Below are 27,647 nucleotides of genomic sequence, written 5' to 3'. Positions count from 1 at the left end.
AGGTATTGGAGGAAACAGACGTGGTTTGGTGTTTGCCTGGCCGCTCCCCTCCGTAAATAGCTTCTTATATGCTCCAAGCGACGTTCTTTTCCCGAGGCAGCTCAGCCCAGCGGTTCCATCGACCAACGCGTAGCTTGGATCCTGCGATCGCTCACAGCGGTTTGAAACCCGCGGGCGCTGCCTGGCTTTTTAAACTTGAAGTTCACACAGACTTCGGTTGATGTCACTCAATTTTCAGGGGGATCTGCCCAAGACATTTTGGCACTTGAGATATATAGAATAAATATCTCTGACTGATCATGGACTTAGGGGACTCAGAGTCCCATGGGGAGTTGGGCAGCAGAAGCCAAACCCCGATTTTTACATCATGGCCCTTAGTTTTCAACCAATCTTGCACTGCCGTTGGAGCATACGAGACAAATGTCCACCCCTCCTTTGAGCTGGACTGGACATAAGAAAAAACTGTGCAGCCTGGATTTCCAAGTCCGATGGTTAGGAACTATTAGGGTGGTCCACCGGACCGTCACAATCCCACCATCCTCTGCAGGGAGGAAGGCATTCTTACAACGGCGGACTTCAGAGACAAATCCGCCCTAGCCATTGTAACCCTGAAGCCACGACTCCCGTAATTCCGCCCTCAGTTAAGATGGCGGCGGCGGTAGCAGGCAAGGGCTCGGTCAGGCGCCTTCTCCGGGTGCCCCCTGGCTGGTATTGCAGCTCCTGCCAGGGGACTCGTTCTGTTGCTTCGCCGTCCTCCGCGCGAGTGCGCCAGGCTTTCCTCCAGTTCTTCAAGGAGCGGCACGGGCACCAAGTGGTGCCGTCGGCTCCGGTGCGGCCGCGAGGGGATCCCGGGCTGTTGTTCGTGAACGCGGGCATGAACCAGGTACGTCCTCAAAAAGGGCGCGGCGGAGGAACCAGCCCTGCAGAGAATGGTTCCTACCGCTGCTTTGCGTGCCTGGTGTGATCCGGTTGGGATAGGACAAGTTATTCCTTTTCCTCAAGGTCCAGTCGACTCTGCCGCTATCCCTCCCTCTTATCTGCCGGACGAAGCAAAGGCCCTGTAAAAGGAGGAGCTCCGGCAGAGAAGGGAAAGTGTCAGGTTCAAGCTGAGGGGAAATAAAAACAAAACAAAATAAAGTAAGTAACTTAGGGAATCCAATGCATTTCCACTGGGAATCTTCCTTATGGGACTCGTCTGGGATTCCTTCTTTACAAGCTTTCTATGAAAAACTTTAATCGCCCTGATGAAGTTTTTAAATCAAAGCAGTGCCTATAAGTGAAATGGAAATAATATTTTGCTTAATGTATTTGAGTAGATGTTTTCCAGTGGCCAAATCCCACAGGTTATTAGTGGGGAAACAATATATTTCATTTGGACAAGAAAGCAAAATTAAAATGATTTCCATAGCGATAGCCTTGCGCCTCTTGCAACAAAACCAACAAAGAGTCTTATGGCATCTTAAGAGAGTAAGAAAAGTATGGTTGCATAAGCTTTGATAGACTGCAGTTTGCTACATCTGAGTTGCAGGGACACATAAACGAGATTGTAAACAGTGAAGCTGGAAGGAAATGCAGTGCAGATAAGTACAGGCAGGGATTATTAGTGATGGGCATTCACAAAGAAACATAATTGATAACATGTCCTGGCATTGATATGGGGACGCGGGTGGCGCTGTGGTCAAAACCACAGAGCCTAGGGCTTGCCGATCATGCTGGCCACATGACCCGTAAGCTGTCTGCAGACAAATGCTGGCTCCCTCGGCCTATAGAGCGAGATGAGCGCCGCAACCCCAGTCGGTCATGACTGGACCTAATGGTCAGGGGTCCCTTTACCTTTTACCTGGCATTGATAAGATGGTTAACGCATAAAAGTCTATTATTCCCATTCAGTCCATCAGTAATTTAAATGAAAATGAAAATCGCAGCAGGCCCTAGGGTGGGTTATACTAATTTTAAATTAAAAACATTAAAAACAAATTGCAGTCACAGGAATAAGGCGGACCATGAAAACATACATCTCAAGTGTGAAAGGGCCAAGGTAAAGAGGTGCATCTTTAGTATTTGCAAAAGTTATAGTGAACGTTCCAGATGCACCCTTGTGGGGAGGGGATTCCAGAATTCAAGATGTATTGCAACACTTTCAAAAGATGCTCATTGCTTCAAAAAGTGAATTTCTAAAATCCTGGGCAGCCACCAATAATGCCTTTCTGGATGTACACATTTTGGTAGCTCCACATCCTGACAGTATGGAAGAGGAAGCCCCTCGTGTTAGTTGATGGCAAGATTTATTTTGAGCCTGTGCTCGAATTAAGAATTCAAGTGATGTAAGTCACAGTTAAATTGGCCTGTGTCTTCTTGTGCGGAACAGTATCGCAGGAGTCAAATAATTTGTTTTTATTAAGAAAAACTACCATTTTCACTTGTTGGGAGAAAACATCCCCTTTCTGCCCATATCCTGTCTAGATCAAGACAATATATTGGGTCATATCCAACTAAATCATACTCTTGAGTACACCCTTTAAAATCAAAGACTTAAGTTACTTCCTTTTGGAGAAACCCAGGGTGGGTGGGTAACAGTAACCAAATAAAATCAACATTAATCCATGTTGTTTTTGTGGGGGGGTTACTGTTTTTGTTACGGTGTTACATATTTTTGTGTTTTTATGTGATCCTTGGCTGAAGGGAGGTACAGTATAGAAATTTTAACAACAATAATAACTCAGTATACAATAAAATACAATCCACCAGTAAAATACAGTGCTGCCGCAGCAATCATTGAGTTATAAGGACTCCACACCAGCTCTTGGCTATAGGCTTGGAGAAGGAGATACTTTTATGTTTTCACTTGAAAGAAAACAGTTGGGGGAGGGCAACCAGATCTCTAGCAGGGGGGAGTTCCAGAACTGAGGTTGTGCCATCAAAAAGATGCTGTCTTTTATCACCACCTTCTGGTCTGAGCTTGATGGAGGCACCATGAGCAGGGCCTGCCTTGCCATTTAATTGGGCCCAGTAGTTCACTAGCAGGCTATTACAGCTTTATAGCATGCCTTCCCTTGGATCCCAGCTTCAGCATCTGTTGTATGTGAAAACTGCTTTGTGTTTCTCCTTCACTTTCCAGTTCAAGCCCATTTTCCTGGGCTCAGCAGATCCCCGGAGTGAGCTAGCAAGTTACCGGCGGGTGGTGAACAGCCAGAAATGTGTGCGTGCAGGTGGGAAGCACAACGATTTGGAGGATGTGGGCCGAGATGTTTATCATCACACGTTCTTTGAAATGCTGGGGAACTGGTCCTTCGGTGATTATTTCAAAGTAAGAGATGAGGCCATGCTTTATTTTAAAACACATTAGGTGTTTCCGTTTATATTTTTAATCTGCTTCAGTATGGTAGAGACAAACTTTTGCGGTGATGTTTTGTTTTTAAACCACAATGCCTTTAGAACTGATTTACGCAAGTCGAACTGCCCTGAGGTCTTTTGATGAAGGGCGGTATATTAACAACAACAACAACATATTTACTCAAATGCAATGCACACCTTTTTTGACCAAATTGCGTGATGAAAATTAAGGTGTGCATTAGATTTGATGGCACCAGCAAATACTTCTTTGGTTTCAAGGTTTTGAAAATTGAGGTGCACATTAGATTTGCATAAATATGGTAGTAGTAGTAGTAGTAGTAGTAGTAGTAGTAGTAGTAATAATAATAATAATAATAATAATAATAATAATAATAATGATAATATGATATCTGGGCTGAAATAAGTGGGGGAATGTATGTTTCCCTATGTAAAGGACAATCTGCTTGCATAGGGAATCATAACATTGTAGAGTTTGAAGGGACCCTCAGGATCATCTAGTCCAACCTAGCCTTGTCCCCAGCTTTCCACAGACAGGGCATTTTGATGTGGGGGGAACAGTCACATATGAAATAAGTCCCCTCCCACACACCATGAAGTGGTCTAGATGCAGGTGAAATGGGGCCATATGGTATTGCTGCATGTTTGATATTTCAGACCTTGGAAAGGTAACACGGGAGATGGTGAAGCAGGAGGTTGTGACTAATTATAAAACATCTGTTTCCAGCTCTGCATTGATTCAAGAGCAGAGCATAGTGCTTTTATTTCATTTTTAATTGGGAAGCTAACAAGCCCAGTGCGTCTGAGCTCATATGCTTCTTAATGAGTCTGGTTCTTCTTCTTTCATCATTATTAGTTAGTCTTGCTGGCAGCATAAGACCTGTTAATCACCATCAGTCTATCCACTCTTGCATATCGGTACCACAAGATGAGAGCAATTCTTGCACTCTTCATTTCAAATCATTGTTCAGAATTTCCTCCATTCTATCCTATGGCTCCAGTACAAAAACAATCAAAAGCAAGGCCAGACCAACAGAGATAGAGGCTGTTCTGATCTACAACAGTGCTGGGAACCCTGCAGCCCTTCAGATGTTGTTCAACTCTTAAGTTCCCATGAGCTCCAGGCAGCGTTGCCAATGGTTGGGGAGGATGGGAGATGTAGTCCAGAACATCTGGAGGGCACAAATTCCCAATGCTTGCACTACAAACGTTGGAGCTGGAGGAAATCTATTGTTGTAACTGGGGAACAAGCTTTTGTAGGTGCTAATACACACACCCCATCATAGAAATGCAAGGCTTCCTTGGTTTTTCTGAGCACAAGTTTAGAGTCGCAGAATCGTAGAGTTGGAAGGGACCATGAGGGTCATCTAGTCCAACCCTCTTGCGATGCAGAAATCTTTTGCCCAGTGTGGGGCTCAAACCCACAACCCTGCGATTAAGAGTCTCGTGTTCTACGGACTGAGCTATAAATGCACAGAATACCAGCTGCTATTAAAATATCAGCTGTGAGAAACCTGATGGCATGTTGTCTAAACTAATCTTGTTTGTGTTTGTGTTTACAAACATGATTTAGCAAGTTTTTCTTTCTCATACTTTTAGCCTAAGTGCTTTGGACAATGTGAGAGAACACAGTAAAAACAAAGTTCCTGTGTCGTCCTCTGCCATTCATGAACTTGTTTGTCTGTTATCTGCCTACATGCAACTCCCCAATTACATGCGGCCTCACTCACGTGCAGCGCCGGGAACCAAGAAGTGCTGAAAATTCCTCTTGGGTTGTGAGGAGACCCTCCTTAGGGCCCGAGGAGGACAAACAAAGCCCCTCTGCATCTCTGGTTTCTTCGGCATCCTCTTTGGGCTCTGGGGAGGGTCTCCTCACAACCCAAGAGGACTCTCCAGGGTGCTCCCCACTTATGTACATTTCACTTTTGCATGTGGGGACCTGGAACATAACCCCCATGCAAGTGGGGTGTCACCTGTATTTGTATTTAATCCTTAAGCCTGAACTCATTGGAAAATCATACATGAAGTCAACAACAACCCTGTGAGGTAGCCTGCCCAAGGGGACTGAGTAGGTCCCTTTCCTTGGTTCAAATCTATCATTATGTATACTATGCAACACTGTCCTTGAAAATAAGATAAACTAAAATAGAAGCCATCCCCCTTGCAATTAAGTAACTTCCTTATTATCCAAACATTGGCTTGTTATTTACCATCATTTGACAACTTTCCTTGTCTTCAGGAGGAAGCTTGTAGCATGGCATGGGAGCTCCTAACACAGGTCTATGAAATCCCCAAGGACTGTCTATATGTCACCTATTTCGGAGGAGATGCCTCACTTAGTCTAAGCGCAGATGAAGAGAGCAGGGAAAATTGGCTCAGCCTGGGGTAAGTAAATGAAAAAGATGCCAAATGAGATAATACAGTGGTACTTTGGTTCTTGAACTCAATCCATTCTGGAAGTCTGTTCGAATTCCAAAACGTTCGCAAACCAAGGCATGGCTTCTGATTGGCTGATTGGCCCCGGAAACAATGCCAACAGCCGAAACAGATGTTCGGCTTCCAAAAAACGTTCGCAAATCAGAACACTTACTTCCGGGTTTGTGGCGTTCAGGAGCCGATTTGTTCGGGAGCCAAGCTGTTTGGGAACCAAGGTACCACCGTACTAGAAGTCTGATCTGGATGTTGTCCAAAGCTGTTTGTAGCCATGCCTTGTACCACATGGTATGCATGCAGACGTCCAATTCAGCATCCAAAATAACACATAAAAAAAGTTTATAGTTTTTACAGGATAAGTTATTGAAAATGTGCAGGAAATGTCTCCAAAAAGCTTGGTAACTAACAAGGACTTCAGTTACGGTCTCTACTAAGCACGGTTGGCAATCTTTATCTTTTCTGTGCATGGATCCTTGTTGGCACCTTGTCACCCTCTTTGCCAAAAATTCCATCTATCCAGATTGTGTCTATTCTGAGTACAGAACTTGAATTTCTTGTCACAGTTAGCCCTGCCCTGATGGGGAGTTTGTATGTTTTGATCTTAAAATAAAGTAAGCACTGCACAAATATATATATTTTTAAAAAACATTGACCAAAGGCTTGCAATCAAAGTGGTAACATGGGATAGAGTGTACAGAAAATATGTTAGAATGTGCAAAGATTGGATGCATCCCAGCATTCATTAGATATGACCAGGCCCAAGTATTTGCCAAGTTTTTCTGTACTTCTTGTTTTTTACTTATTAGTTTTTACTGATAAGAGGCTACCTTCGTAGAGGAGCAGTATGATAACTCATAGTTAATGGTAGTGCTGCAGTTGCTCAGGTATCATAGAGAATTATCCTCTTCTGTTTTCTGCCCTGTTTATTGCAAGGTTCAAAGGCTCAGGTTTTGGGTAAGAAAAATGAGTGTGGTTTTGTTGCCCTAGGTTCATAAGCCGTTCTCTTCTTGCTTTCCAGTGTGCCTCCCAGCCACGTGCTTCCTTTTCAGTTGAAGGATAACTTCTGGGAGATGGGCGATACTGGTCCCTGTGGACCCTGCACAGAAATCCATTATGACCATGTGGGCAGGGGTAGGAATGCAGCAGCACTGGTGAACCAGGGCAACCCTGAAGTGGTGGAGATCTGGAATCTGGTTTTCATGCAGTATAGCAGGTATGAAATGGTGGAGCAGCTTGGGTACCAAGCTTTGTGCCAGAGTCTCACTTCTTTGTGGGAGGCTTCTATACCATTGGAACAATCACAAGAGGCTACAGTAGCCTGATGTTTTGGACCACAACTCCTGCCATTCCTCACCACTGATCTTGCTGATCAGGGCTGAAGGGACTTGTATTCCAAAACAGCTGGAGAGCATCAGGTTGGGGAAAGCTGCTCTACAGTAGGGTTGGGGAACTGGATCTGGCTGGCGGACTGGATCCAGAAGTAGCCAGATTCTTCCTTTGCAGCCATGGCTTATGAAGAGAGGAAGCTGCCTTATACTGAGTCAGAACTTCAGACAGGGGTCTTTCTTTCTCAGCTGTACTTGGAGATGCCAGGGATTGAACCTGGGACATTCTGCATGCAAAGCAGTTCTAAATAAAATACAGTGGACCCGCCACTTCCACATGGTTTGGGGTCCGCACACAAAGGCAAAATCATCTAAATCCAAGAAACCCCTAGAACCTGTTAGTTTCTGTTTGCCACTGTGCAGTGCTTTGGAGTCACAAGACTCTGTTTACATTCCAGAGACATTCCAGGCTATTGGAAGTCTCATGGAAGACAGGAGATGGATGTAACGTTACTGGTTTCCTGTTCCTTTGTTTTTCAGTTGCTCTCTGCTCTCACAGAGAGAGGATGATTTCTTTTCTGTCTGCGTAGCTAGAAAATAAAGCATAGCGATGTAGCCATAAATCTCATCAGTTCTGCATGCTGCTTTGATTCTCTGTGTAATGGGAATGTGCCTGGAGGCCTCATCAAAGGCTCAGGTCATTATTCATGTCGGAGGGTGATTCCGGAAGATGAGTTTTATCAGCTCGGTTGAACGGAGATTCTGACAGAACCAACCTCCCGCCCCTCATGGGACCATCCCTACCAGTCCAGAGCAGGCCATGCCCTCTGCTTCTGGGTGTCCTGGGCTCTGGGAGGTCATGTGAGGGTCATGGGAATGTCCCAAAGCCCACATATCTCCTTCCCTGAGGCTGTTAAGCAAGGTCGAAGACTTGAAAAGCACTCCCCATGGCAGGGGTCCCCCACTCTCTATTTATTTTCGGCCGTGCGCCTACAGTCATGATTGTGCAAATAAATAACATGTAGCACCTTGCACCCTGCTGATTTCAGAACAGTTCTGGAACATTCAAGAGCAGGGCGGAGGTTCCTTGCCAATGCTCTAGAGTAATTTGACCTGCCTTTGCAACATCCTGCATAACGTAGTCCATATAAGAACTTTTGTAACGCCTCACTTTCATAGTCTGTTTGATCCTCTTTCTATCCTCTGCTGCAGCATTCTGGTAATGCTTCTGCTACCCCTCTCATTCATTTCCCTAGTACCGTATTTCCAAATTATGATATCTCCTGTACTGTCTGGGTTTTTTCCCATCCACAGCTTTAGGTGAATAATCAAGCCCTTTGCTTCTATCTTATATCTCTCTCTCTCCCCCCCCCCCCCCGGTTACTGACTGGTCTATTGCCAGAGAGGCTGATGGGAGTCTACAGCAGCTGCCTGAGCATCATGTGGACACAGGAATGGGTCTGGAAAGGTTGATGACCATTCTCCAGAACAAGCGCTCCAATTATGACACCGACCTCTTCACTCCTCTCCTGGATGCCATCCACAAGGTGATGATCAGTTGCCAGGGGAAGCCAGACTTGAAACTTCAGAGGGTTTATATGTAAAAGCTATATACCTAGCAATATTAGCTGCTTCTGGATGAGCAGAGAGATGGCAGTTTCTGGTCTCTTGGTGGTTTTTCATTTGGTTGCGGGGGGGGGGGACACACTCCTAGCTGCACGGCTCTTTAGAACTAGGAGAGATAGTTTGAGCAGCTGTGATACACCAGAGCAGTCATTTCTAAGGTGAAAAGAACAGCAGTTGCAGCTGCTTCTTGGTCAAAACCCTAAAAGGGCTGGGGGAGATGGCAACACCAGTTTGCCAGCCCTTTCAATGTGACATTTCTTTCCTGGGTGGAAAAGTGCAGCTCTCGAGAGCTAAAAAACGTGTTGCAATAACACCTGGCCCTCCTTCTGTGTCTGGCAATGAGTTCCCTGGCAGTCTCCTAGCTAAATCAGCGAAGAAAGTGCTGCAGGATCAGGCCCAAGGGCCCATCTTGCGCAGCATCCTGTTCTCACAGTGGCCAGCCAGATGCCCTTGGGAAGCCTGAGTGAAACAGCAATGCTGCCCACTTCCGATTTGCAGTGACTGGTATTCAGAGACATCCTGCTTCTGACAGCAGAGCTACAACAATCTCTTTATGCTTTACAGTGGTACCTCAAGTTACAAACGCTTCAGGTTACAAACTCCGCAAACCTGGAAGAGTGTGCCGGCGGCGGCGCAGCAGCAGCAAAAGGCCCCATTAGCGAAAGCACGCCTCTAGTTAAGAACAGTTTCAGGTTAAGAATCGACCTCCGGAACGAATTAAGTTTGAAACTAGAGGTACCACTGTATAGCACATTCTTACACATGCCTTCGTGGAAATAATTCCCACTGGGCTCAATGGGGCTTACTCCTGGGTAAGTGAAAATAGGACTGCAACTGTAAAGGGCCAAGAGACACAGCCATGAGAGTTCCTGCCCAGCACCCTGAGTTATTTTCAGAGAGACAAATGGAACTGTGTACAAAGAGGAAGCAAGGATGAGAATTGGGCGGGCGGGTTTTACAACTATATTTCCAAGACTGATAGAGAGGCTTATGCCTTAGTTTGGCATGGTAGCTTTTATCTTGTGCTTTTAAAGAACTTCCAGAGGACTTTCAACAAATGTTACAGAAAAACAATGATCATTTGAAGGAGACATCTGCAGTATTCAGTGCTATGAAGCTTTCTCTGCAGCCCCCCTATTCAGGCTTCCTAAAAATATATTTATCTTGCAGGGCTGTGGTGGGCCCAGATATCGAGGCTTGGTTGGAGAAGCTGACCCTGGGAGCGTGGACATGGCCTACAGAGTGGTGGCAGATCACGTGCGCACCTTGTCCGTCTGCATTGCCGATGGTGTTTACCCAGGCATGTCTGGTGCCGAGTAAGGAAGAAGCACAATCACAAGGGTTGGTTGGGGCAGAGAAAGGGCTCTGAACTTAAGGAGATTTGAGCAAGATGGGGGCTTTTGGAGGAGGAGGAGATTCTGGAGTAAAGAAGCAGAGTCTAAAATGGACATGGAGCAGGGGAGAGGAACCTCTGGCCATCCAGATGTTGTTGGACTGCATCATCCCTGACTAGGCATGCTGCCTGCAGCTGATGAGAACTGGAGACCAACAACATCTGGAGGGCTACATGTTCCCCATTCCTGGCACAGAGCTACACTCTTGACTGCCATCAGGAAGCCAGGTGTGGAAGAGGCAGAAAAATGGATTGTCGATGTGACAGATGTGAGATGCATGCAGGAGGATAATCGGTGATGAGTCAAGGGGAATCTGAAGGATAAATATTAATGGGATCTTATTGGTGGGGTGTTTGAATGTTGGGAGCAGGGCAAGGCTTTGGGGCGGGAGACCCACACGCCATTCAGCAAAATTAGAAGGTGTCCCCAAAGGCAGCCTGGCTGGCTTACTTCATTTTGTGATAAGTGAGGGAGTACTCATTTGCCATGTAAAGAGGAATGGCGTGAGGGTATATTAAAGTCTGGTATCTAAAACTGGCTAACTTCACTACTTGGTTGGGAGGCTGGTTAGAAAAAGAACAGCATTCTGACCAAGAACACTTAGCTGTTCTTGAAATTTCTTTTCCCTGCAGGCTTGTCCTTCGCCAGATCTTGCGCAGGGCTGTGCGGTTTTGCTCTGAAGTTCTCCATGCGCCACCTGGGTTCCTGGCCAGCTTGGTTCCTGTTGTGGTGGAAATTCTGGTAACCGAGAATTTTCCTGGGGAGAGGCACTTGTTTCCAGCCAGGTTCCCATCCAAATGTTAAAGCAATTTCCCTGGTTCATGTGTAGACCAAGAGTGCACACCTAGTAACAGGACAAGCAACCTAGTTTCTTGAAATGATAGGCCCAATACTTATGAGTTCCTTTCTTTATTTCACATTGTGGGTGGGGGGGGGGAGTGGTAACTGTTTGCTTTAGGTCCTGATAAACGCTGATGACACCTTACTGAGCTACAAAGAGTGTTCCTTAATGTTCCAATAACTGCAGCTGTAGATAGAGTTGCTGGAGTTGTGACAAAGCAGAGGGGGTTGTATGTGAGGACAAAAGCTTCCTCAGATGCTATCCAAGGGAGACCTCTGTTTTGTCAAATGCAAGGTGGTTCTTTTAAAAGAGATTCAGAAGTAGTACAAAACACAAGTGAGTGAGGAGAAGAAGATGATTTTATTTCTAAACAGCAAGCAATATATATATTGCAAGCAATATATATATAGCAAGCATGCACTTCTATCTGCCATTTGGAAGCCCTCAAGAAGCAGCGAAGTGACTCCCTCAGGTAGCTTCAGTTTGCACAGCCCTGCAGCCAATCAGAGCTTCTGAAAAACTCTGCCCACACCATCCAATTTTATAGATAGCCACCTCCTCCCAATGCCTCGCTTTCCCACAACAATTTCCAACATCAAAGGAAGTTTCCAGCACTATCCTCCCAGGCTGATTAAGGCAGCTATGTGGGGGGCTTCACCTCCTCCCAACTGATTAGGACACCAAAGACTGTTCTCACACCATCAAAAACTTAACAAGGGCGAGGGAGGGGGAAGGAACAGAGGCAGGAAGGGTAACCATGTCAGATCCCTAACTCCTCATTTTGTCTTCTGCATGGATTTCCCATACAACCTTCCATACTAGGGAAAACATCAACAGGTGCAGCAGTCCTCCTAGGTGCACCATGGAACACCTGCTCTTTATAGTCTCACTGCAAAATCCACAAAGCACTTCATGCCAGAGAAGTGTGCCTGAGAGGTACTTTGGTCAGGGCATTTAGAATGAAGAAACTTGGGCTGTGTTTGCAGGGTTCCGCTTCTTTGACTGAATGACAGCCACGCTCCTATTAAGAAGGGGGAGAAAGGACTTGAAAGGTGTGTGAGTTTAAAGGCCGTGGGTGATCGCTGTGCAAATCAAAGCTTAAATTGTCAAGTTTGGATATCCTGCTTATACAGGATAGTTCCTGCCACTGATGTAAGGAGCAAAGCTGTGTGCTTGGTAGTGCATGGGGAGGAGGGCTGGGGCTGGAAGCTCTGCTTCTGAGAGTCCGTCATTCTTCCTTTGCAGGGAGATGCCTATCCAGAGCTAAGGAAGGATACAGACATGGTGAGCAACTGGAACTGGTGGGTCAAAACTTGTGTCTAATTGGTAATTGCTGCCGGTTGCACGAAGTATAGGAACTATTCTCACTGGATGATGGTGTACAGGAACATCTTGTCTAAGTTTTCTCACGAATTCTCTCCAGTTGAATTTGCTGCACAGTAACCCCCACTATTAAAGAAGGGATTTCCCTCCCCTTCTCATTGGGAGGAAGCTAAAGGAGAGCAGCTGGGAGCAGGAATAAATGTAACACACTGAGTAGGTGCAGGTTGATAATTCCCACATGTAATTAATCTGAAAGCAGGCTCTGTAGTTTTCTTCTTACCACAGCTGACCACGCTTACTAAAGCTGACCAGGTGCACCTGGTCCAAACTTTCTTAATATTCTGTACAATTCAGCTATTTCTTCCAGAGCAGAGGCTTTTTCTGCTACCGTCCAATCTAGCGTTGCAAATTCTAGTGTACATAGAAATAAGTGAAATGAAGTATTTTACAGGCACAGTTAGCAGAGCTACATTTCAAACCTATTTCCAAGCAACCAATTTTGCTATAGAAAAACAAAAAAACCAAGCAAAACCTACAGTAAGGTTGCAGAACCTGTGGCCCTCCTGATGATGTTGGACTACAGTCCTCCTAATCCCTGATGGTTGATCATGCTAGCATGGGCTGATGGGAACTGGAGTCCAACAACATCTTGTGCACTGGTCCCCCAACCCTAACCTACATCCTTTCCCCTTCTGTTTGAACCCAGGCATACACACACAATGCACTTCCTTGCTGTTTTCCCCTACCTGCAGAGACTGCGTTCCTTCCACATGTACACAGTATTCAGTAAATTGGATTTCTGGCCTGTTCCAAAAGCTGACCCCACTAAATGAGGCGGAATGGATATAGCATACACCTTTTTACCTACATTTACCCCCCACCCCAGGGGCTTATCACAGGGCTGCATAAAGGGCAGTGGTTTAAGCAAATGAGACACGACTGCACTACAGTCATGAATGACACTTTTACTCCACCTATTCAGAGCGATAGGAGGAGCCCTTGGTGTCTCATGTCCAATCTCATTAATAGCTTATCACCTGCTGGATTTGGGTCCCCGCCACTGCCTTTTAACACTTCCGTATCTCTTGGAGTTCTTTGGAATAATTGGTTTAACTGCCTCCTGAATCTGGCTCTGATCTCCCAACAGATTATGAATATCATCAGTGCGCATGAGGATGCCTTTCTCTCTTCCCTTCTGCGGGGGCGCCGCATTATAAACAGAACCCTCCAACAGATGGAGCATTCCAAAGTCTTTCCAGGCAAGTATTTTTTTCTTCTTCATCTTGTTGGCTAAAGGAGAAGAGAAAATGCAGTCACAAGGGAGGCATCACTTGCAATCTGTTCCCATTTTTAAGCTGCCTGGCTTTTGAGTTGCCCTGCCTTTTTGGTCCTTGCAATTAAACACATACCGTCTGTAACTGAAGGCACAGCTTACTTGTTCAGCAATAGAACTTTGCCACTGTTTTCAGGTCCCAGACTTGTTCCTTTCTGTCTCCCAGTTAAGTATTAAGCATTATGTTGCAGTAGAAGGGGCATTTGGCCACTAGTAAAACCACATTGGCATTATGAAGGGTGGTGGGGAGAAAAAGGAGACACACGCCTTTTTTTTTTTTTGGTCCCTGTATTCTTCAGATGAGTGGTTGGTTGGCCCCAGCATTATATTTAGGGGGGAGGTGTTGTATGGAGGACACCCGCCCGCAGGGGGGTTAAAGCGCTCTTGAGAAATGAGATCAAGAGTAGGCAGGGAGAAGGAAATAAAGTGTACTCACTCCAGTCGTGTGTGCTTAAGAGGAAAAATATGGGTAAAAAAAGGGGGGCAGTAAAAAAGAGAGGAGGTTACCGACCAGGGCTGGCACAGGGGGAAAGTGGGCACCAGAAGGCCCCTCTCCTCCTGGTCTGCCTTTAAGGCTTCTCGTGGTAGCACAATTTGGAGAGAGACAGAGAGAGAGAGAGATTCTTGGGGATATGAGGTGTCGGGAAGCAAGGAGCCATCGCTTGGTGGGGCAGCCCGGCTCAAAGGATCTGGCGTGGCATGCCGTAGCCCGTCATCCCCACTTGCGAGGCTCCCCGGTTGGTGCCCATCTGCAGGCCGATGACGCTCTGCCCTTCCTTGAGCTTGTCCTCCGGGAAGCCACGGCAGTTCTCCTGGGACTTCTTAGGAAACCTCTGATTTTTGTCTTGCAGTGGAAAACCTCATTCTCTGCTGCTAATTCCTACCCATTTGGGTGCCCCTGCTTGCCTGCCAGGCTTTGTTTCTTTTTTTTTTTTTACTTCGGGTGGGGGGGGGCTGGTCAGAGCTGTCTTGCCATTCCAAATTTGCCTCTTCTCCAGGGCAAGAAGGCACAGGGCTGAGTCTGAACTCTTAAAACTGTGTGGCATTCTTAACTGTGGAATGTACTCTGCCTCAAGATCACTGATAAGGAATAAACATTGCTCAGTCCTTTGTTAAAAAAAAAAAAGCATTATGAGTCACTGATACATCCCCTCCACCCCGGAGTGGTTTTATTAAGCCACTGGCTTAGGTGGCTTTATGGCACACACCCTTGAAAAGGATAGGTCTGTACATGGATGTTGGCCATGTTGGCTAAGTGAGAGAGGCAGTATCCACCTAAATAACATGTGCTGGGTACAAACATTGGGGGATGCTCTTCAAACCCTGCTTGCAAATGCCCAGAAGCATCTCCCATGCCACTGCTGGAAATGGAACGCTGGGCTGGATAATTCATTCATTTCATTTCATTTATGAATCACATGCTGTGCAACACCTGGAACTAACTTAGCAACAAGACAACAAAACAATAAAACAGTTTCTATACTGGTAGAACCTAGGATAAGAATGTCCACTTAAAAGACTTGTTGAAAAAAGAAAGGTTGTGAATAGATGCTGAAAAAAACAAGAGTGGGGCCTGCCTGAGATGTAGCAGGAGGGAGCGCCAAAGATTAGGTGCTGCTACATGAAAGGCCTGCATCCTACCTGGTCAGAACAGACCTCCTGATGAGACGGTACGTGCAGCGCAGTGTTCAGTTGGGAATACAAAGAGCAAGGTGGTATTTTCATCAGAGCTTTGTTTCATCTGACAAGACTTTTCTTTCAATCCTTAAAGGTGGCCTGCAAATAGTTTAAATAAACTAACGCTCCTCCGTTGATCTTACTTCTGCCTGCAGCGGAGGTTGCTTGGTCTCTCCATAGCAATTTGGGTTTCCCGCTGGATCTCGTCGGTTTGATGCTGAAGGAGAAAGGAGTCCAGCTGGATGCTGCTGCTTTGGACCATCTGGCTCGGGAAGATGCTGAGGTAAGGCACAGATTTCTCTTCTTTTGTGCGTCACATTAAACTACCTCAGACTTCATTCCCTCTGACGACTGTCCTTCAAGGCATTCATTTTCAGTGGTAGTTCCCTGTTGGTGGAATGCCCTCCCTAGTGAGGTGCACCTGTCTAGGCCCTGATTAATTTTCAGGAGGAATTGTTTTCACAGGCCTTTATTGCCTGAAGAATACTGTTTCTGGCAACCTCAAGACCATTGTATGGGGGGAAAAATGAATTTAAAATAACTGCTTTAAAAAGTTTTTAATTGCAGTTGTTCTGTCTTAGAATGTTTTTGTGGTTAAATTGTGTATCTTTTTGCCACCTTGGGCTCCTTGGGGAGGAAGGGCAGGATATACATTCAATAGATAATAAATAATAATAATACTTTTCAGGAATTATAAGGCAGGGCTGGCAAACCTGTGGACGCCCATATGTTGTTGGGCTCCCGTCAATCCCAGGCAGCATGGCTGGTGGTCAAGGAGCATGGGAGTTGTGGTCCAGCAGCTTATAGAGGCTGCTGTGTAAGGCCCTCTAAAGACGCCCCTCAGTGTGTTGTAATAGTCCAAAATAAGATTAATTGTAAAATACCCCCAGAAATCTAAATTCTGTCAAAGATCAAACCAAAGTCAGTGTTCACAAGAAGTTTGACCAACAGTACAAAATATCCAGCCGCCTTTCTTATTCTGGGCTGTCCTTTGAAATGGCTGTTTCGTTTGGATTTTTATTTCCTCTCATAGGGCTGCACAGCAGCAAGAGAAGCTGAAGTGGGAATTATGTGGAAACTTGATTTTTAGGGCCATTGACTCTCAGGAGTCCAAATAGGGAACCTAATGCCAAATGGTTTGTGGGATCCCCCAAGACTTCAGAGTTCTGCTCATCAGCTTTTGCTGTTGTTTTAAATCAGGCATAGGCAAACTCCGGCCCTCCAGACGTTTGGGACTACAATCCCCATCATTCCTGACCACCAGTCCTGTTAGCTAGGGATGATGGGAATTGTAGTCCCAGACATCTGGAGGGCCGGAGTTTCCCTATGCCTGTTTTAAATGGTGCACTTGAGCTTTCTCCCAATTGTACCCTTTCTTTCCCCACAGCGCAAATCTCAGCCGCAGCAGGAGCAGAGAGCTGGGATGCACCTGGACCTGCATTCATTGGCCAAGTTGAGGCAGGATGGGGTGCCTGCTACTGACGACTCTCCGAAGTTTGCCTATGAACTTGGGCAGGATGGCAGATATGGTAAGGTCTAACCGTGCTTGAACAAGGTGTATGAAAAAGCACTCTGGAGAAATGGGGGTTTCAGATTTGTATCCAAGAAACTTCTCACCTTATATATGTCAGGCATATTTGTTAATTTGTCATGTGGAGAACATACTGCTTTATAAACTCTGCCTATGGCCACACAGAAACTGCTTAGGCTCCCGCAGCTCACCAAAGTAATACCCATAATCTGCTGTAAAGTTAGCAGGCTACTGGTTCATGTGTACCAAACATATATGTGTTCTGTGCCATTTCCTGACTCTTAGGGAAGCAATTTACATGCTAGTAAGAAAATATGCAAAAATTACATTATCAAGGTAAGGATGGTGAAGATGCTGAAGTCTGTTCTTCCTGAGTATCAAAAAGTATGAACACAATATGCTAAATCTATGACTGTTGGGTAAATGTTAGCTGTTGTTTAAAGTCTTATAGTCCTCCAGTATCCCTTATTAGAAAGCAGAGCAAAGTGGCAACCAGTCTCTGAAAAAGCCAGTTTTCACATACTTTCCAGCAGGGAGGTTTGTGGGCACTGTATTGAGTACATTTGCATCCCGCTGCCAGGGTTTCCCAGTGAGCTTCATGCCTGAATGGGGATTTGAACACTGGTGTCCCAGGTCGTGGTTCAACACTTTTGTCCAGGGGTAGCCAGCATAGTAGCCTCCAGATGTTGTTGGACCCCAACTCCCATCAGCCCCAGACAGCAAGGCCTGTGAAAAGGGATGATGGGAGTTGTAGTCCAACGTCTGGAGAGCACCACATTGGTTGGCTACTCCTAGCTCACTTTAGGGGGAAAGTGCATAGTGTAACGTGGTGATAGGTGTGTATTAGGTTTAGTTTATGCATGGAGTAGCAAACAGTGGCTATGACCATTAGGGTTAAAATATACACCCAAGCGGCCATCCTGCTGCTGCTTGATTTGCGTCCATAGCAGCAAAAGCGGCACGTCAGGGAGTGCTATTAGATAATAGGTTGCTGTATCTGAGTGTTAAACTCCTGCCAAACTGAGCTAGATACAAATCTGTCGGACAATCTGTTTCCATTGACGGACAGCAATTGAAGCAGGTTTCTTTCTGGCAGGGGGCAAAAATGGCTTTGGTTGATGCCAGCTGGGTGTTTGACATTACTGCAGCAGGCCTCAAGGTGTCACTGTTTCATACATAACGCAAAGTGGGTTTAGAAGTCACTGTCACAGAAGAGTAAAGGCTGAATGGGTTTGCATAATCCATTTACGTTTGTCTCATCGCTGTTGCCTCTCATTGTTAAATAATTGCTTGGCTTAAGGCAGAATGATCCTTAACAACTGATCTGTGGCAGTGGTTTCAAAACTCAGCCAAGGGCTGTTTGTGGGGAAAGACAAATGAGAGTATTGGCTGTCAGGTTGACCACAACTGCCGTTCTCAGTGCTGCTGAGACTGCAGTTGTACAGTCCAATATATTTATTTAAGGGCTTTCTTGTTACAGATTATTGTAATAATGTTTTTGACTGTCCTATATAAGGGATGTACCCGTTTTGAGGTTGCCAGGACTCTGTCCTCCCACAATAGGAAACGGGTGAGGTTCTTTTTCTGGTGGGCACATTGAGTTTCAAAGTTGCTCAAATCTCATAGAGTGTCTCCCAAGCATAACATGATGTAAATGAGCCTAAAACCTCTCCGCCAAAGCTTTGGGGTGGAGGGCAAAGTAATAAGGTATTGTCTCTGCCATCGTGCTGCACTTTGAAGGTGTTTCGGGTACAAAAGGACTGAGTAACAGGAGATGTGACAGACCTTTGCCTCAGACCCTCGAGGGCCACTGCCACTCATAGTAAGTCCTGAGGCAGATGAACAAATATAATAAGTCATACTAAGGCTGTGTTCTGAATTCCTGTGTAGCACAACATGGATGAGCTTCAGCCATCCTGAATTCGGATTAGTGGAATAGCAGTTTGGGTTTCCAAGGAATATCTCCTGGGGGCTCTGTGTTCTGTTATCCTCCTACAGTGAAGTACCTGACTCTAAAAGAACTGGGAGCTTTCCTGCATTTTCTGCAGTTGAATATATAAATACATTAAGGGCAGTGCATTGGCTGGCCGTTTTGGGTTCCAGGTGGCCCAAGCACATTGACTACCTAGGAGAAGGATGGGGTGTGATTTTCTTTACTTTTTTCAGTTTTCCGTCCATGTCAAGCCACTGTCCTGATGCTGTACAGAGATGGGTCTTTCCAAAAGGAAGTTGGCAGAGGGCAACAGTGTGGGGTCCTTCTAGACAGAACCTGCTTCTATGCTGAGCAGGGCGGCCAGGCACCTGACCAAGGCTACATGCTGCATGCAGCACAGCAGGTAAGGCTCTTCACTGGCCAGGACTGAAACAGGCACCTCCTGAGCCTCCTGCCTGTTCTGTTAGGCTGGGCATGACCTCCCTGAAGAGGACTCTCTGCCCTGACTCCAGTCACTGAGCAGCATCTTGTCTTTGCCTAGGCTTTCTTCTCTGTGTCTCAGCCACTGTGTGAGCTCTAGGAAAGGAAGAGGGCTAAGCTATTGTTTGATAGCAGTGCTCTAAGGGAATTCCGATGCTCTTACTTTGTAGCTAGGTTAATGCACCGCCACCACTTCAATAGCAGAGTGAATTATTTCCTCTGTTCCCTAAGCCAGCTCTTTGTTGTAGATGATCCTGCTCTCGTGGAGGGTTGACTGGAATTCCCCTACACATTCATTGATATCCCTGAGTGAGCCGAGCAGATCACTCTTGAGCACGGGTCATTTGAGGTTGCTGCAAATCCTCACTGCTGGGAAAAATGCTAGAGAATTCATTGGTCATGTGAGCTCCTTGGGAGGTGGGGGGGCGAGGAACTTGAGACACACAGACTGTTGTTGTAGCATTAATGCTGAGCACAGGCAAGCCTGTCTCTTCTGCAGCTCATTTTGTGTTTGTCCCGGAGGTGAATCTAAGAGACTGCTATGTTTTTTACAAGCTTGCCAGAGTGACCTGAATTCCCTTTATTCCCCTTGAAAACCCATACTGGGAAGAAAATCGAGAATTTGTGCTAACTCTCCCATTTGTCTTGTTTCTCCTTTTGAGGACATGCTTTTCCCTGTGGTATCTGTACAAGTATCTGGTGGCTATGTGGTACATGAAGTGATTGTCTCTGAAACCCTGAAGGTCGGGGACCAAGTGCAGCTCTTTGTGGATGAGGTAATTGTCGTTGCCAGGAGATGGCAGAGAGTTTCTGGTTCTGTGCTGTGCACCGTGACTGGCACATATGCCATGTAAGCAGATCATATTGGGTAGGAAAGTAGTGAAGAAAATACTGCTTTGTAACCACGAAAGAGGATTCTGGGGACCAAGATACAGAAGATACAGAATTTTACCTCTGATCACACTTTCTCTTACAATTCTTAACAAACATAGATGTTGCAGCTTGATTTGTATCTAAGAAATCCAGGAATCAAGATCCCCAAGAATCACCCACTAAAATAGGTGATATGCAAAAATGGATTTTTCAGTAGAAGTGTTCCTTGTTCCCAGCACAATCGACACCAGAGTTCCAGCAGCAATCCTAGGCACATTTACTAGGGAGAATTGGATGGACTTTACTCTGAAGCAAACATGCATGGGAACTGGACTATTAATTAATCCAGCAGTTCTGTTAAATGCTTCAAAGTGGGCTTGTATGCTGGGTTGCTAGCGGGGGGGGGGGCAGTTTAATGTACTGTAACTCAGTTCTTCCAAAACAATGAAATCCTTCTCATGAATCATTTACTTCTAATAGGTAAAGTGGTTTTGATCCTTGTTTCCTTTGAGGGAGGTTGCTATTTATAGTCCCTTTTGAGGAATAAGCTCTGGAGCAGAAGTGAAATGTCATATCGGGGATTTCCCATATGTTAATGCAGAATCTTTTAGGCTGTTTTAAGCCAAGCTTGCTTTTGTTATTTAGCTCAGGTGGTGGGGTGTTAAACCAGCGATGGCTGGTGTTTGGGCTATCAGGGGGTTTAATTAATTGCTGCTTAATTAATTAATTAATTGCTGTGAATTTATTGGGAAACAAGTGTTGCGGATATAACAAGGACTCGGTTTTCTTTGGCTGTACTCTAGAAGACTGACTCTCTCCCTCCCCTACCTTTCCATAGCCAGCAAAGTAGTTCGTTCTCAGGTGCGACTTCACTATAGGTGCAGGCACTGTCCCCTTGCATACAGCTGTGTGAAATCTTGGTGGTGGAGGAGATGGGAACACAGCTCATGGACAGACAACATGCTGTGCATGCAGGAGGTCTTGGGTTCAGTCTCTGCAGTCTCCAATTACAACCGATCTCAACTACTGGGACTGGCGAAAACCCCCGCCTAAGAGCCAGCTAGAATAGCCAAGGTCTGACTTAATATAAGGCACCATGATTTATGAATTTGTAAGTTCAGTCTGCTAGTGCTATGCATTCATTGTGTCCTCCTTTTCTCCCCCGTCCCCCAACCCTGGATCTTCCTATTCTTCTTCCCCTGCCCAGGAAAACCAGGCAATGTCCACTAGTACTCCTTTCTCACCCCAAACATTGTGTTTTTGTTTGCTTTCAGGCCCAGAGGCTGGCCTGCATGACAAACCACACAGCCACCCACCTGCTAAATTTTGCGCTTCGCCAGGTCTTGGGAGATGGTACGGAGCAGCAGGGGTCCCATGTGACTGCTGAGTATCTGCGATTCTCCACCAGCACCAAGGTGACTACTGGGGTCTCGAAATTGCTCACATTAGAGCAGTGAGGGCAACGGGGGGGGGGGGGTTTGGCTCATCTGGGAAGTTGGGCTGCAGGCATCAGCCCAGCAGTTGCTCTCTTCTTCTGGCAACTCTGGAGTCCGGCCACTACTGCTTTAGGACTGGACTGATTGTTGCTTTGTGTTCTATGAGCCCCAGGCTAACTCGAGCCTGGCTATGGTAAAATTATCAGAATATCTCCATGGTGAATAGGGTCCTTTAAAACTACTGACAGCTTAAAATGTGCTTCCCTTGGTGGAGGAACATATAACTGCTGGTAATCCTGACCCATGTGTCCCTTTGTGGTAAATTAACAAACGGAGAAAGGGGCTTGTTACTGCATTTGCTTGCTTGACTGTTTCCATGTGAGTGCAAGTGGAAGAGACTGTTGTGTGAGCCACAGAGCTGGAGAGAGTGAGGAAGAGTGGTTCACGGGATCTAATTTTAGAGTCTGGAACTGCAGAATAGGGTCTCAGCCAGCAATGAACGCGATATCCAATATCTGATAATCTGCAGAGAAGTAGACTTCGCCCAACCTCAGATGGAAGCTCTGTGCTTTTACTAAAGCAAATAAAGGAACTGATTTAAATTCCAATATTTTTCTTAGCCTAAGATGATTATGAGTATTCAAAAAACTGTGGTTCAGGACATCAGCATTGAGAACTTTATTTTGTAGATGGGGAAATTGAAACATAAAAGTATGACCCAAAATAGAACTCTGGAGACCAGACACCTATTCCTCTGGACTTCTAGCCATCTTACAGTACTTAATTCTTCATGTCACGTAACATTGCATCATTCTGATGAAAATATCACCTGCTTCACCAGGCTCCCATAACGATACAGCAGTTGCTAGACATAGAAAGTGTGATCCAGGAGGTGATCAAAAGGAATGAGGTGGTCTATACCGGAGAAGCCCCCATCAAGATGGCGAGTGCTGTGCAAGGACTCCGGAAACTAAATGAAGTAAGTCGGGGAGGACAGTGACCAGTGGCAACCATGCAGCTGGTGGGGTGACAATTGGTGTCACCCAGGGAAACTGCCCGCAGTGGGGTCCAGTCGTAAGCACTTCTTCACATAAGAGCACAATCTGGCATCAGTTTACAACCTTTATGCAGCTTTTGCAGTGCTGTATCCTAGCCTTGTAAATAACCCTACAAACTAACCTGCAAAAATGATTTATTAGACTTCTGGAGGCTGGTGGAAGGGGCTTCCCTCCTCCTACAATCCACTTGGTTTCTCTGCTTGACTCAGTGTGCTTCAGCTGTGAAAAGGGCAAATTCCACGCTAGGGGTCATTAGGAAAGGAACTGAAAATAAAACTGCCAATATCATAATGCTGTTACACAAATCTACGGGGCAGCCACGCTTAGGATACTGTGTACAATTCTGGTCACTTCTCCTCAAAAAGGATACTGCAGGGTTGGAAGAAGGTTCAGAAAAGCACAACCTAAGTGATCAAGGGGATGGAGAAATACCCCTATGAGGAAAGGTTGCAGTACTGCAACCATATGAGTTTAGAGAAAAGGCGAGTAAGAGGCGACATGATAGAAGTTCGTGAAATGATGCATGCCATGGAGAAAGTGGGCAGAGAGGAGTTTTTCTCCCTCTGTCCTAACACTAGAACTCGTGGACAGCCAACGAAGTTAACGGTTGGAAGATTCAGGACAGGTGAAAGGACGTCGTCATTCACTGTGGAACCCGCTCCCATAGGAGACAGTGATGGCCGCCAACTTGGATGGCTGTAAAAGAGGATTCGACAGCTGTCCTCTGTCCACCTGCAATTCCAAGCAACTGGAGATAGAACATGGCCACTGTGACTACGAGCCGCACCTCCACATTAGTAGTCACAGTGGCTATGTTCTGTCTCCACTTGCTTTGAATTGCAGGTTGGCAGAGCACTCCCGTGCTTCTGGTTGTGAGCTTCCAACAGGCATCTGGTTGGTTGCTGAGAGAGCAGGATGCTGTGCTAGATGGGCCATTGGCCTGATTCTAGCGGGCTTTTCTTATGTTAGGAGAGGCAGCACACTCCATCCTTCCTCTTCCAGCCTGCGTGCTATACCCTGGCCACCTCTACCATACCAGGCTGCAGTATGTAGCTGCTTCTTTTGGTTTAGTTTGCCACAGCCTTATAACTCTGCAGATAATCCAGCCTGCCTTCCTTCCTGCCCTCCCCTCTTTCAGGTGTACCCAGATCTGGTGCGAGTAGTATCCATAGGGGTTCCAGTGGAAAGAGTGTTGGCTGCGGAGTCTAAAGATGCCACGTCCACCTCCGTGGAGCTCTGCTGCGGAACGTAAGTGTCATTCTTCCTCTTAATTTCTCTCAGATAAGAGAAACGTTTTCTAGCAACCCTTTACTGGGTGCCTCTGAACTGTCTCTCTTTCCCCTTCCTTAATCATAGCTGTCCTCAGGCCCAAGGGGAAGGCCAGCGTCTGCATCATTGCTTTGATACAGTTTTACATATGATTTTTGACCACCCTATAAGCAGCTAGTATTTTTTGTTGATTAAAAGACCCATACCTAGTAGTTACTAAATGCATTCTGGTGGGTCAGCCACTTCCCATTTCTTTGTAGCTTCGTTAGTAACATGAAGGTGATTCATTCTTGCTATATTGGCAAAGGGGCTGATTTTTAAAAGCGCTGTTGAAATGCAGAATTATATTTTTTCTTGCTTTCACCTTGGCTATTTATCATCTCCAGCAAATGAATTACTTGAGTATCAGAGAGCATAAAGTATGTACGTTTCTTGCAAGCACTTGAAATCCAAAGAGCACAATTGTGACATTGCATGTAGTAAACAGCTGGTGTGAGATGCCAGGATCTGCTCTCTCTTCAGCACACTACGGACTTCCTTGACTGACAGTGTCTCCTGAAGGTCTTTCCCACCTGTTACCAGGAATTCTTTTTAATGGGAGAGATGGTAGGGGTTCACTCTGAAATCTTTATGTACACAACACTTGTACTCTTCCATTGAGTTATAACCCCTTTCCAAAATAAAAAAGGGAATTTGATGGCAATGCTGACACCTGCCATTTGTTTCTCTTGTCTAGCCACCTTCTGCAGACAGGAGATGTACAAGACTTCACTATCGTTTCTGAGCGGCAGCTGGTTAAAGGAATCAGCCATATTGTTGCAATGACCAGAGAGCAAGCCAAGCAAGTAAGGCTGGATTGCTTTTGTCTGATGTTGCAGATGTGCACAGGTTGTCTGCTGCTCTTTTGCTCTGCTTCACTGCAAGATCTTCAGAGGGCTCCTAGAGTGCTTCACCCGCCTGCCTGCCGCAATCACAAACACTTGCAATTATTTTTCACCAGTCGCCTCTATTCTGCTGCTCACAAGCAGATGCACTGGTTGGCCTTCACCCCTGATCTCACGGCAGGAATGCCAGAACCTTGTGCCCTTGCTTCACCCTTGCCATCTCCAAATTCAGCAACTCAGAATCAATCAATCAGGCAAGTTCGCCTCATTTGTGTTATCATTCATTGTGGCAGAGGCTGTGATTGTGAAAGCAAGTGGGGTCATTCTGTATGGGTGGCGAGTAGGGTAGACCACAGAGAGAGTGTATAAGCAAACAAGGAGCTTCTGCAGGGCATAGAAGCTTCTCTGCCTGATTACTGGAAGCTTCATACAGGTCTCTCTCTGGCTCTGACCATTAAGGAGATGTCTTCCAGGACTGAGCAAGCACATTGTGAGACACAAACAGAGCTCTTTCAACATCCTTTTCTACTGCTGCTTTTTGTAGTACTCCACTTCCTTTTTGAAACAGGGTCATAGCATTCCACGTTAGCTAGCTTTTGACTAATAGCTCCTTCTCCTTCTCTTATTTTGATTCCCTTGACCCCTCTTCTCTCTCTTTCCCCACCCCCTCAAACTTTGGTGGTCATTCCTATTTTGCTCTGGCTCTTGCTGATCACTAACTGCATCTGGTAGCTTCAGAGCAAAAAGGTCCCGTGAACTTAGGTGCCTGCTAGGTGGGCAAGCAGCATTGTCTTCCCTCCCCTTGGCTGTTGGCAGCAAAAGATTACATTATTCCTGAGAGTCGTATTTTTGCTCTGGCACTTGTGCTGCTTGTCTAGTCATCTCCTCCACTGTTACATTTTTGACAAGGTTCAGCCTGCCACGGAGGAGAGAAAGCTTCAGGGCAGGCTGGCCCAGATTACTGAAAGCGCTGACCCGAGGCAGCTTTGTGTCAGTGGTTCATGTTCACCTGCAGCTCCCTTTTATGTTTATTTCTGAAGGGAGCTGTTCTCATTCAGGCTTGTGTTTGCTAAGCAGATGGAAGCAGCTACAGCGATAACTCAAAGCACATCTTGCAGCGAGAAGCCAGAGTAGGCAATTATGTGCTTGCTCTGCTTCTACAGCTACTGATTTCCTGCAACTGGAGCTTAATTCTTCTGTTGGTCCAAGCAGATTCGGACAACCGCTTTGATGTAGAATGCTATTTGCATACTGTTCCTAGGTCAGGGGAGCGGAACTTCTTCTCCCCTTGCCCCCAGGTGTTGCTGGATTACAACGACCATCTTCCCTGACATGAGCTGAGGCTCATGAGAAATGGAGTCTCTCTCCCCCCCCCCCCGGCATCTGGAGGGCCACAGGTTCCCCATCCCTGTCCCAGATGTAGCACACAAATCATGCAGAAAACAGTACTGCATAGTTGAGTGGTAAAGACCAAGCTGTTAGGGTGCTTCCTAATTAAGGACATAAGAGTGCTGGATCAGGCCAATGGCCCATCGAATCCAGAATCCTGTTCTCACTGTGGCCAGCCGGATGCAAGCAGAACATGAGCGCAAATGCACCCTCCCCTCCCGTGGTTTCCAGCAAGAAGCTGCTCCAGCAGCTGCTAGGCCTGTTCACACAGTTGGTTATTCTGGACTCTTTTGATCTTCTGCTTTGAGTATACATATAAAGTGTGGCAGAAATTTGTGACAGCTCAAGCTTTTTTCATTTTTTAAAAAGGACATGGCTTTTTGCTGAGGAGCGTCGATGGGCATACTGTATAACCAGAAACCTCGTCTAGAAGTGGTTGACTTTCTCTTGTCCTCTGATTTTCTAATTTGGTGGCACCATCAAGGTCTTTGAAATACTAGCTTACTTCAGAGCTGGAGAAAGTGGATTGGCTCCCTTCCATCTTTCGGTCGCATGGAGCCTAGCAGGCGAGAAGGAAAATGAGATCAGCTTCTCATTATGATAGGAACCGATCAGATGAAGAGCAGATCAGTAAAACAAATAGAATCATCAGGGCTCCTCTCTTTTTTTTATCCATCCCGTGTGCCTTTTATCTTTGTGCAAAACCACAATTTGTGGAATGAATGCCACAAATATTTATCTACTTGTTTAAAACAGTTGAGGAAACTCGGGCCCCGGGGCTTAATACGTCTCTCTGGCCCTTGGGACTCTTCCCAGACCAGACTCCTCACTGCCCTTTCTCTCTACCCCTTCCTTCAGTGCTTTTGCCTAGCTGGAATGTGTCCTTGAGCTGAAGTCATCCTGCTTGCCTGGATAGGGAGTGGTGTGTGTCATGGCTCCCTATAGCCGTGTCCTCCCTAAAACCATATATTTCCTATAAACGTGTTCTCAGGGTAGCTTTCAGCAACAAAGGACCACAGCTCAGCAGCAGAGTACACACTTGCATGCAGAAGGTCCCAGGTTTAATCCCTGGTCCTTCCAGGTAGGGCTGGAGGAGACCCCTGTCTGAAACCCTGAAGAGCTGCTGCCAGTCAGGGTCAGTCAGTACTGAGCTAGATGGACCAGTAGACTGACTTCACAGAAGGCGCTTCTCTTTCTCTTGCCATAGGCTACAATTTCTGAGGGGATTGTGTGCTCCCTGTGTGGTATATCAAATAATCCCAAAGGCAAATTGGTGTGGGGGGAAATAACTCTAATTTCACTCTGTCACTGAGCACTTTCTGAAAAGGATCTGCCTCCCTATTTTTCGCTTTGTTTCTGAGCCAGCATGTATTAGTGGTGACAAATATCCAGCATAATTTGAGATACTATCTCTAGCTCAACAAAGTTAATTAGCAGTCACATAAACCTAATCTAGTAATTGCACAATGCCCAGGGCTCTAGCCCCTGAAA

General features: G+C 46.0%; 2 protein-coding genes across 2 annotated transcripts in view; one reads left to right on the top strand and one right to left on the bottom strand.

The window, feature by feature from the left end:
* Nucleotides 1-631: 631 nt before the first annotated feature.
* Nucleotides 632-27,647, top strand: part of AARS2 (alanyl-tRNA synthetase 2, mitochondrial) — a 32,381-nt gene continuing 5,365 nt past the window's right edge. Inside the window, exons 1-17 of the mRNA XM_081189300.1 lie at nucleotides 632-883; nucleotides 3,119-3,307; nucleotides 5,591-5,736; nucleotides 6,803-6,997; nucleotides 8,512-8,656; nucleotides 9,906-10,051; nucleotides 10,762-10,870; nucleotides 12,216-12,254; nucleotides 13,441-13,552; nucleotides 15,459-15,586; nucleotides 16,691-16,832; nucleotides 19,001-19,170; nucleotides 19,910-20,023; nucleotides 21,395-21,535; nucleotides 22,398-22,535; nucleotides 23,753-23,862; nucleotides 24,620-24,728. Of these exons, the coding sequence (XP_081045426.1) occupies nucleotides 647-883; nucleotides 3,119-3,307; nucleotides 5,591-5,736; nucleotides 6,803-6,997; nucleotides 8,512-8,656; nucleotides 9,906-10,051; nucleotides 10,762-10,870; nucleotides 12,216-12,254; nucleotides 13,441-13,552; nucleotides 15,459-15,586; nucleotides 16,691-16,832; nucleotides 19,001-19,170; nucleotides 19,910-20,023; nucleotides 21,395-21,535; nucleotides 22,398-22,535; nucleotides 23,753-23,862; nucleotides 24,620-24,728 (2,370 nt within the window). The 5' untranslated portion in view covers nucleotides 632-646. The remainder of the gene's footprint in view (nucleotides 884-3,118; nucleotides 3,308-5,590; nucleotides 5,737-6,802; nucleotides 6,998-8,511; nucleotides 8,657-9,905; nucleotides 10,052-10,761; nucleotides 10,871-12,215; nucleotides 12,255-13,440; nucleotides 13,553-15,458; nucleotides 15,587-16,690; nucleotides 16,833-19,000; nucleotides 19,171-19,909; nucleotides 20,024-21,394; nucleotides 21,536-22,397; nucleotides 22,536-23,752; nucleotides 23,863-24,619; nucleotides 24,729-27,647) is intronic.
* The window catches only part of LOC308584558 (uncharacterized protein), a 35,788-nt gene continuing 32,886 nt past the window's right edge, over nucleotides 24,746-27,647 (bottom strand). Inside the window, exon 20 of the mRNA XM_081189297.1 lies at nucleotides 24,746-26,715. The gene's annotated coding sequence lies outside the window, so the exon portion shown is untranslated. The remainder of the gene's footprint in view (nucleotides 26,716-27,647) is intronic.

The sequence above is a fragment of the Podarcis bocagei genome, assembly GCF_964188305.1.
Source record: "Podarcis bocagei genome assembly, chromosome: 3".
Lineage (NCBI taxonomy): Eukaryota > Metazoa > Chordata > Lepidosauria > Squamata > Lacertidae > Podarcis > Podarcis bocagei.
The sequence above is the reverse complement of the archived record's forward strand: the minus strand, read 5'-3'. Positions and strand labels throughout refer to the sequence as shown.